Source organism: Falco punctatus, assembly GCF_963210335.1.
Source record: "Falco punctatus genome assembly, chromosome: 11".
NCBI classification, from domain to species: Eukaryota; Metazoa; Chordata; class Aves; order Falconiformes; family Falconidae; genus Falco; species Falco punctatus.
Window position 1 is genome coordinate 24,253,098 of NC_137591.1, and position 11,319 is coordinate 24,264,416.

The 11,319-nt window shown below is 36.5% G+C and overlaps 1 protein-coding gene across 3 annotated transcripts in view; it reads left to right on the forward strand.

Annotated features, from left to right (window-relative positions):
* EEIG2 (EEIG family member 2) overlaps nt 1-10,649 on the forward strand; it is a 30,131-nt gene extending 19,482 nt beyond the window's left edge. Inside the window, exons 6-11 of one of the 3 annotated variants that reach the window (XM_080407233.1) lie at nt 2,630-2,736; nt 3,681-3,776; nt 4,337-4,523; nt 4,614-4,741; nt 5,133-5,202; nt 5,706-10,649. In XM_080407233.1, coding sequence (XP_080263359.1) covers nt 2,630-2,736; nt 3,681-3,776; nt 4,337-4,523; nt 4,614-4,741; nt 5,133-5,202; nt 5,706-5,748 — 631 coding nt within the window. In that variant the 3' untranslated portion in view covers nt 5,749-10,649. The remainder of the gene's footprint in view (nt 1-2,629; nt 2,737-3,680; nt 3,777-4,336; nt 4,524-4,613; nt 4,742-5,132; nt 5,203-5,705) is intronic. The other 2 variants (XM_080407232.1, XM_080407234.1) reach the window with 2 other exon arrangements.
* The last annotated feature ends 670 nt before the right edge of the window (nt 10,650-11,319 follow it).

Genomic DNA, 11,319 nt, shown 5'->3' on the forward strand with positions numbered 1-11,319 from the left:
TCCTTGCTACTAGCCATTGTGAATACTAAAAGCTCAAGAAAGAATTAAGACTAATTCCTGAATGAAAAACTATTGAGGGCTACTAAGTATAAAACATCATATGTGGCTCAAGAAATACCTATCTTAAAGATGAGGAAATGCTGGGGGAACATTCGGGAGATACGTTACTGTGTGTGTCATATTCTCTCAGCATCTGTTGTTTGCTGCTGACAGAAACAGGATGCAAAGCTAGACAGACCTTTGGTCTGAGACAGCATGCTTGTTCTCATGTTAGCCCTTTCAAAAACAATCTAAGGCAGAGTTCCAAGTATTACATATAACTTGAAAAGAAAAACACGAGCTTAAGGAAAACAATCTGGAAAAAATTGCTAGCTTCACCCTTGTTATGTCCATCTCAGCTTTTGTTCTCAACTTTCTTTTATACTTTCAGACCTTATGCTGGATTAATCAAATCTTCTATTGTAAAGATCTAGTGCTTACTGACAAACTGCTACACTAAACTGCTTTTCCTTCAGTACGGATTAGGGGTTTTTATTGAAAAAACTCTCGTTAACCGAATTTAAACTCATCTTCTATCAGATTAATGTGTGCAATCAATGCCCCTCTGAATAATCCCATGAAGAGGGATAGTAAATACAGTCTTTTTTACTTAAGGAAGACTTCAGTTTGTGCTACAGAATAAGCTTGTATGAGTTTAAAGTGAAATGAGGCTGCAGCTCCAAGAGAAGCAGCACTGATCTCCTAACTCAGTCTCAGGTGCAAGTATGAAGCAACTCACGATTTGTAGGTTTTAGCTGGTTTGAGGTAGGCTGGTGTAATCAGGATAATGAAGAACTGCTTTCTTTAGCAACTAGAGGCTTTGTGTGTTACTGCTGCATCTGTATCCTTACCGTTGTTTCTGAGGAGAACTAAGAAGGTTGCCCGCACCAGCCTAGCTCAGATGGTTCACCACAGGAACCTTTCAATGTCCCCTCACACCACTAAAGGCTCTTACTCTTCTCTTCCTTTAACATTCTATAATAAGAAGGGAACACTAAAATCTCATCTTGTGCTTACTGAATAAATAGTAAGAGGGTATTACCTGAATCTGATTGGACAAAGCTGTTCTGTATCCTTAGTTATTTAGCCAACTCTTCATTTACTTTTGAGTCTGACCTATTAACAAATATATCACTGGTACTGATAAAACAATTTCTCAAAGGCAACTAACTAATCATTAGTATTGTATACTAATAAAAGAGTGTGTTTCTGTTCTTTACTGGCTGGTACTGAAGGAGTTTAAATTTGGACCTAAATAGTTTTCTGGCTCCCTAGGAAAAAATCTTGAACTGAAATTATTCAGACTTGGCATTATCTTCCAAACTGATGATATAACAACTTCCTGGAACGTAAACTTTCAACACAAACAGAATAAAAAATTTATCTAATCCAGATGTCTTTCACAGAAGGAAAATTAAACCTTAAAACAACTTCACAATCTGGAATCGGCTACATATTTTATGAAGAAGCCTACAAGGCTTGATGTTTGGTCTGGGGTGACATCCCTGAAAGCATCCAGTTCCTACTTTCTAATGTATGTTGGGCAGTTAAGTCACACATACCTTGTATTTCTAGAAGTGCTTTTTCTTTCTCTCTGTACTTTCAAGGGTAACATGAGGGGATATGCTACTGTACAGTGACTAATTCATTGAATATGTCAAATCAAAAAATGTCAACAAATACCCATTTGTATGCAGACCAACAGTCTGTTCCCAAAGTCAGGAATAACAAAGCATTATAAAAACCTGCAGGTAACATCTTGAAATGTATTTTAGTGTTATTTGCTTGCCAGAGAAGATTACTTTCACTTCGTCGTTTTCTATTTAGTTTCTTTTGCACTAGCAATAAAAACTTAGAGATTTATTAATTTTAATAAAATATACCTTTGGGTCTTGATATAAAATGAAACAAGCATTTAAGCTGTATTAAAAGCTTTTTTAATATTGAACCAAATTTAATTTGTGTTGTACATGATTATTTTTTTACTTTGCAGGAGGCAGAATTTAGAGGGGAATACACGGAGATGGTAACATAGGCTTCTTTGTTAGGAGTGGGAGGGCTTTCAGCCCAGAATCTCCTCATGTACTGTTACAGAGATGAAACAAAGCCAGGAGTATGTCACAGTGCACAAGCCAAGTAGGCCAACTGTCCTTGTGTAGGGTTGGTGTTTTTTAACTTACCATCTTGTCATGTATTCCATGAAGTACTGAATTATATATATTCTCACCACGTAAATTATCGTGTGATCCACACACTGAAAAAAATAATTAAGAACTTCAAAACAAACACATATCACTCCACCAAAAAATAATCAAAAAAGGAAAAGCTTTTCCAAGGGTCCCCAGAAGCCTAAAGGGCTGAGGGCTGAGCAGATGGATTCTTTAAAATGTCCTTAAGATCAGCAAGAAAACTTTTCTTCTTTTTAACAGGGGGCTAGGCAGTGTGTTTTCAGCAAAAAATTTACAAGCCTATTAACCTGAAGCACAGTATGAAATATGCCAACTTACTTGAAAAGAAAAAAACCTGTGCTGATCGGTTGGGGATTACAGCAGCAGAAGTGCAGCAAATCTCAACCACCTTTTTCTTACAGGCCTCCTTCCACAGCAATGTCTATAGCAATTGCTGGAGAATCAGAATCTTTGCATGAAGATAGGAAAGGTGGAGAAAACTTCACAGTAGTACACCTGGGCATAGCAGGTATAAAATACTCTTAATCTCTCTGCTCTTTTGTAACAGGCTTCATAGCTTCAACCAGATGTATGAAATACTTCAAATTTTACAGGGATGCTGACAGTTGGCCCACAAGGGACCTTCTTTGATTATTTGTTGAGACATGCTCTCCTAGATAACTTCAGTGGAATCTCTTTTCTACTTTTGTAAGAGTTGATGTAATTAACAGAAAGAACAGGAATTGGATTGATAACCTGCCTTCTTTTAAATATTTGAAAACTTCCGTTTCTGTGTGACACATTTCTTGATTTGCTTTGGATTTGTATTCAAACTGAGCATTTAATTTGGCCCTTTGTTTTCTACTTATAAATTCTAGGGATACACTTAACTGAGTAAATTTTGAGTGGTAAAAGTTCCAAGTATTGTTTACAATTGAAGTAGTTACTCTGAAATTTAGGCTATTAGCAAAAAATACTATTAAAACACTTTATTACAGGTTGAACTTTGGGGGTTTGGGATTTTTTTGGGGGGTGGAGGCTGGTTTTCTTACAAGCTTCAGGTTCTTGGGTAGCTGGTTAGCTTCCATCCTAAACACAGCTTTAGTTGTCTCAACCACAGTTACTTTTTCAGCCAGAAAACATCTAGCACACCATGCTAGTATGGCATGATGGAAAGCATGCAAATCTCTTTTAATGTAGACAGTACAGACAAATCTAGAACTACATTTCATGCAAATCTTTCTAACCTAATGATACTCTCTGCTTTACTCAGAAACTTTTTTTGTTAAGGTACGTATATTCATTAACATACACAGTATTTTTGCAGCACTTGAATCTTCAAAGGGTTTGTAGAAAACCAGTGTCAAGTCCCTAATCCTTCTGGGAAATCTGACATTTAAGCCTAATCAAGATTATGGCAAAGTAATAACAAAGCAGGCTTTAGCAACAGTATCTGACTTGCACATGTTGCAGATGTCTCATCAAAGAGTGCCTCAGTGCCAGACGAACTTGGTGCATGTGGACATTCCAGAACATCAAGCCATGCAAGTCAGCAGTCAAAACTGTCAGGTAGCTTTAACAATTTTGTTATGAATTGTTGGGGTTTATTTACTTTCACAGTTTTAGACTGTAGAAAATAAGTATACTTTATATGTTCAAAAAAATTGTTTTAATTTGAAAGCTTTTTCCTAGGAGTTGCAATTGTGGGGAGAACAACATTTCTTTTCCTCTTAAAAGCACAATGAATTATCTGTTCAGATGTGAGATGGGTTTTTCCCTTAGCTCCCTCCAATTAACATATCTTAATGAGATTTTTACCTCTTCCATGTAAAAACAAATAACTTACAAATGGAGACTTAGCTCTAAAAGCTGAAGGGGAAGTAATGACACCAAGTCATTACATTTGTTAGGAAGCAAGAGTTATTTAGAACAAAAAGGAAACAGCTTGTGCTAGAATATAAACCCCGAAGTGAATTGCTTACTCGGTGTAAACACAAACGTTCATAATGCTTTTGAAGTCTCTATAGGAAGACAAAACACAAAATCTGCTTGCAGGATGGTAAAGTAGAAGTAATGGCCTTGGCTGCCAAGAACATACCTAACCTAGCTCTCCTGCGCGTTCCCAACAGGATATAGCACATGTCACTCTAGATCGTCCAGTCTGTCTGACCTCTGCCACAGGAGAAACGCCTCAGTGGGTAGCACCTCAACAGGAATTGGAAGTATTTTAGAGCCATGTGAAGAGACTGAGCCAAAAGTAGCTGAAGCTAGTATTGATACATCAGTTAATGAAGCACCATCAGAAAAACTCTGCAGGTACACCCAACCTGAAAGCCTTATCTAGCAGAAGGAAAACATAACTTACTATGTCACTTCTAAGAGTTCTAAATGTATTTATTTTTGCAGACACCCTGTAAAGCAAGACTCTGTGGAGTCACAGCTGAAGAGGGTCGATGCTACCAGAGTTGATGCTGATGATATAGTTGAAAAAATACTCCAGAGTCAAGATTTCAGTTTCGACTCAAGTGCAGAAGGTACGGAGATAAATAAGGAAGCTTAGGGAAAACTGATAGACATTACAGGTCTTAAGAAAATCCACTCTCTTCATAGTCCCTGTTGCTTGTAATCCCAAGGACTGTGCATATGATCACTGCATTTTCTGCTTCATCCTGTCTCCCAGAAGTTGAAAAGACCCTTGCATGACTCGGGTAACTCCCAGAGAATTACTTTAAGCCTGGAAAAAGCAGGGACAAACCTACAGTGAAGGTAGTTCCTCCAACCTATACCATGTGAAGTTTGGTTCTTCATTACTTAAAACATTTGCATCTAAAAGTATCAGTTACAAAACTGGTAGATTTAAAATTACTTAGTTTTAGCCAGGGCAACATTAAAGGAAGCTCACATGTTAATTCCCTTGCTTTTTAGAAGAAGGTTTAAGATTATTTGTGGGCCCTGGTGGAAGCACTTCTTTTGGAAGCCATCATCTACCCAACAGGTATGTAGCCTGAACAACTAATCTATAGGTAATACTAAACAAAAATACACCTTACACAGCAATTAATCTGTATATACATTCTTAGTCTTTTTATCTTTCTATTCTGTATCAGCATAAAAGAAATAGATTATTGGGTTTTAAAACAGAACATGCAGGTTAGTTCCAAAGTAGAACTGATGTGTCAGCCATAAGAATTATAACTTTCCAAGGTTCTGAAGAGTCTGGGTTCCAAAGTAATATAACACAAAATGCTTTAATGCATTAAAATCTAGGTTACTCAGTAGCATGGTAATTACACATTTTCTAGCCTTCACGTTTAGCTGTTCTGGTATGAGCTGTTCAGTCGAGGGGGGGGGGGGGGCGGTGTTGCATTTTTTTGGGGGTGGGGTTTGGTTGGTTGGTGTTCTTTTTTGTGAAACAGTGAACTTTCTGATCTGTGGTACTTGCTGTTTAGCTTCCATTTAAATCCAAATCAAACTAACTTCTTTCAAACATTCTTTCAGAGCAGGATCTGGAGCATATGAGCAGGTGGTGATAAAACGCTAGACTAGAATGACAAACAGGAGGAGAACCTAGAGCTCTGGCACTGAAAATTGTGGTTTTGTTTGCTCTGTTGCAAGAGTTGGGAAAGCCAAGATGAACTCAATGTGATCTTTTTTTGAAAAGTAATGGAATGCCTCTTGCTGGTAGAGCTTTATCTTCTGTGGTATGAAGGCAATATTTAGCTATGTATACCTTGTGCAAGCACTTGGACTGTTTTTGAAAGGTCTACCTGATGTTAGTGGAATTACTTGCTTTTTAAGTTGTATGAAACATTTTTGGAAGCATGAAGTGAGTCCCATTTCAGTATTTTATACAGGAGATCATTTGCAGTGATGTACTTTGTAACTTAATTTTCTAAAGACGCTTCTGAAAGTTGATCTTAAATGAACCTGAAGAAATTACTCAATTTGAACCTATCTGCCATTTTAGCCTTAGAGAAGCTAATTAGTTTGGTCAAGCCAAAATTTAGGATCAAGCCAAAATTTAGGCCCCCACAAAACAGCCCAGCTATGTTTTAACAAAACCAAAAACCTTCTCCTAAGAGAACTGAGCATAATCTCCTTGTAAGGTAGAACAGTAGAGGTGAATTTCAATGCATTTAAAAAAAACCCAAAAACCTAAATAGCCTAAACCAGCCATTAATCAGTTGTGTTAATGCTATATGAAGTCTAGAGACTTAAATGCACAAAAACAGATGCCACATTTGATGCAAGTGACAAAAGAAGCGTGACTCCACATCAAAATACTAAGGCACAGTACTGTACTATCAAGAAAGCTGGCTTGATTTTTTAAAATCTGGATTTCAGAAGCTGCTTCCATGGAAGCTCACTTCAGTAACGCATGAACCTTTGAGGTTCAATAGGATGGTACTGTTTACAAATCTAGTCAGTAGTTTACTACCACTTATTAATTTTTATTATAGCTTAACCCTTCACAGTCAGTCACTGCTTTGCTTACGTTTTGAATGTGCCTTGCAGGACGGAGGACGTATAGGGAGGTTAAACTATTTACTAAGCAACTTAAGCTTTAAAACTAGGTAAACATCTATACTATTATCAATATAACTTATTAAGAGAAGCACTTTATTGTAGACTTACTCTGCACTCAAAACGTCTTACTGTGCAACAGATCTGTTGAATACTTCTTCCTTCACTATCTGTCCACTGTTATATTAAGGTAAATGTACTCTATTTAAATTTGCACAAATAGTGATTTGCCTGAAAGGCAAGAAAGAAGAAAGATACCTCTTAAAATTTTCATTGAGAATTAAAAATGGATTCTTTCTTAAAGGGATGTGTTAGGTGACACCATTCTAATTCAGGCTTGGCTCTGCTGCATTTAATTGTAAACTGCGCGTGATCTTAATTTTATGATTATTTGTATCATTTATCAGTAAGGCTTGGATTAAATAAAAATAAAAATAGTGTGGCCAATTTTGAAAGCTCTGAATGCTTTAAAATCTGCTCAGAGTGACATTTGATGCTCTTTTTATGTAAGTATAAATAGGGCATATTAAATAGGTTCAATTAAGAAAAGCAGTCTGTTTTCCATAAATCTGTATTAGAATTATTAAACTAATTTTTATTTGTGTTTTTTAAGGAAATTTCAGATTTTAAAGCTTGAGTACTGTTACTGAATATGATGGATATGAGCTATTTCTCAGTTATGGTACTTCAATACTTGTATTTCCTACTGCTAATTATAATCTTTTTGAAATGTTTTAATGGGTAAAAGGATTAGCACAAAGATACATCCGAGCTGCTGTTAATAGAAGTGTGGTATTATGCATTTCCATCTTCCCCAGGAATTTTAAACAGTAACTATATAACCGCTAGTATGCGATTATCTCTCAGAACAAGATAGTTTCCTTTCCTGTTACATAACTAATCTGTACCAAAAAAAATCCTACTGCAAGCCAAAAGATATATGACATTTAAATAAGTTTGTTGCTTTCAGTACTCTTTTAACACTGCTACACTTGTTGTCAAATCTACTAAAACCATAGTAGTTAGATGGTAGTTTACTTAAGCTTACTAGGAAAAATAGGCATCGTTTGAGGAAAACAGGCATCTAAAAAACATTGTACAAGTGCTCATGTAATTCTTAAGGGAATTTCCAAAGCCCAGATTTGTATTGTGTTAATTGCCATAGATCATCTAGGTACTTTGCTTACCAGAAACCAATTATTTTCTTGCCTGAGCAGATCTTTTAAGGAGAGAAGTTTACACAGAAAACGAGCTTTTAATAAAACTGTATACTAGTAACTTATTATTCTGACTTTGAGTTACAACTCTCTATGAAATGATTCTCTAATTGTGCATATTTTAAATGGAATATAACTTTCATATTTAGATGTAGAATTTTGTTTTTGTAAACTGTGTTATAAGAATACTGGAGACTCTCATAAAGTAAACTGTTCAGGATATGTTGGTGGTTTTCGGTTTGGTTTTTTTTACTGTATTTAAATGCAAATCTCCCAGACACATAATAAACTAACGTCTTCAGCTTAGAATCTGTTTCTAAACAATTATGTCTTTTTTTTTTAAATGCAAAAATGACAAACTGAACTGCATGTTTGTGTCCATTTCTGTTTCTCTAGTGCTTTTCAAACTTTTCCCCTGCAGCTTATTAAACTTCACCTCCAGTCCGTGAAGCGTTCAATGGCTCATTGTACTAGTACATGGTTATTTATCTGTCTCCTGGAAGGAAAAGTACTATATCAGTCTTACACAAATGAAAAATCAATTTTAAAATATGCATATTGGTAGCTTAATTATTAAGCCGACTCCACAACTAGCAGTATTTGGGGAAAGAGAGGGCACAACGTACAGTCCTTCCTCACCTTGCAAATGACAAAATCAATCCTCAGTTGAGTGTAAAGACTTACTACTACTTAAACTTTTCATACAGTTTGTATAACTTTGTAAATTACCTTCTTATTTTCCTAACAAAACTACCTGGGGTATCTGTTTCTTTTCTCATCAATGCACTGAAAGTAACAAAGTGTTTGGTACTGCAGTAAGCATCTGTTCTTACATAAAGTCTAGATTGGTGAAAATTGCAGCTTATTACAGTACAAACTATTTGGCACTCAGATCAGTTCCATAATCAATTAATTGTATAGTGATTAAGAGAAGCAACTGTACCATATATAACTAATCTCAGCTCTCTTTCAGTTCAAAGAGAAAGGCAAATTTTCCAACATTTCAGCAGACTATCCTAGAATTTCTTTTGTGGGTTGTTATCTCTCTTCTGGTTTTATGAACCTACAGTTTTCTCAGTGAATAAAATGCAAATCTCATCAGCAAACAATAAGGACCTCACTGTTGAGAGTTCTCTCAGAAATATGAATTACACATGTGTATAGATAAAATTCATAATGATAGCCACCTTACTGAATACCAGCAGCTGCAAATACAATCACTAGGGGATTTTTTTTTAAAGTGCTTCTCTTTTTCTAGTTCTGTGTTTTCATACTGTTTTAGTGATGTACATGTTGTAAGGAAAACATGTTGTTTAGACATGGCTCTTATCTGGAAGGAAAAAACATCTCATGAATGAAAATAAGGCTATGAGCCCATGTTGCAGACTTGTATGTAACATACCAAAGTAAAATCATTACTGTAGTACGGGAAAAGATTTTCCTTTACTACTGGGGGGGGGGGGGGGGGGGGGGGGGGCAGGGACAGAGGGAAGCTGGGATGTGAGGTACCAGAACTTTGAATGTTGTCATTGAACACTCAGGTGGATTTTGTGGACCTTCTAACATGGGAAAACAACATAGAGACAAAGATTAGCACGGGAAAAAAATATTTTCAGTAATTCTCAAGGCAAAATAAGTAGTTCTGCCTCCTTCCCCAACCAACTGCTGAATCTTGTCTGCGCTCCTCTTCCTGCCTTTACTACTGTTGTAGTTGTGTAGAAACTACTACAACTTTCTGGGACACATTGATTTATTTGCCTGTATGGCCTCAGTGGGATCTGCCAACAAGAAGGGGAAAGGCAAACACATTTTAAATACATTTGTTAACATTTCTGTGGGACAGGCTATTTTAATTTTGTTTCTTCCTTGTTAAAGACTAGGAATTATTAACTTACTGGATGAATTTGTTGGTGGTTGGTTGTGGTTTTTGGGTTTTTTTTGTGAAAGCACACAATAGCAAATCTTTGCCTGAGTTCAGGGTTGTATATACTGCCCTTCCAATCACAACTCAATTGGTTCATAAACTTGTAAAGGCAGCACTAGGTTTTGGGGTTTTTTTCAGTTGCCTTCTCTTATGATCTACTTATGCTTCCCCAATATCCTCATTTGCATGTATGCTAATGTCAGTGCATTTTTTGGGGGGGGGCATTCCCTGTGAACTGTTTGCATACAGGACTGCATTAAAATCTGGGTTTTTTTCTGAATAGGGAAGAAAGCGCAAAGGACTTTTGCGTAAGAATTTTGCTGTTATTTCAGAAGCCCCTTCCTATGTTTCTTCTACTCAGTTTAAAAAGAATTTAAGCAGAAAATCAAAAACGTCCCAACAACTAACCATTACGAGTTACACATAACAGCTGTAACTGAATGATCCAAACCTCATTTATCAACATAACGATAACAAGCATGGAATAGAGCCTATGACCACGGAAATCCACAAGAGACTGGACTGAAACACATCAGAAGTTTATTAGCTGTGAGATCTATTTGTCCGAGACATCTCTGGGGAGACAGGCAGATAACTCTTCCAGCTCTCACAATAAGGCAGTTATTTTTGATTTATTAAGATAAGGGAGGGGATCGTTTTAAGATTTATTTGTACCGCTTCCTCACTTGTGTTATTATTAATTCAAAACACTGACCAGAAACATTCTATTCTGACCATAATCAATCCCTACGAACTCACTCAGTAGCTGTCCCTTAGGTGCAAGATATTGCACTGGGGTTTGTTGTTGTTGTTGGTTAGGTTCTGGTGGGGTTTTTTGGGGTATTTTTAAATCAATATTTGGATTTTATCCTTTGAACAACCCAAGGTTGATCTGTTTTGACACACGTGTGCCATCTCCTGGTCAGTGATACTGCCACATGCACGCAAACGTCCTTTCAGCATCCTCTTTTGAGACATCAGAATTAAACCTGCAGTTTGAAACTGACCAAGATCAAGTGGGACGCAATATGCGTAATAGTTTAATCAAAAGACCAACCCGATAATGAAAAGCTATGCACAATGAACCCTGACAAAGTGTTTAACTGCTCCCGAAAAGACAGTTACTTCAGTACTTTAAAGAAAACCTTAATTAAAATTGATTTCAGCCAGTAGAAACCTGACATACAAACCAGCAGTTTGTGTTACTAAAAGCTAGCAGTCCAGTAAAATGTACATATTCTGAACAGTACTTCTGTATGTGATATGTAACAGCTTCTTCAGTTTCAGTACACATATACATACCAAGGAACACTGAACATGTAGGGCCAAACATCTGTAGTCTGACTTAAGATTTTCCCCAGGAAAAGACGTAAGCAAGAATGTAAGAATTGATATTTGCCCTAGCTATCATTAAAAATTTAACTTTCTTACAATGGATCCATGAACC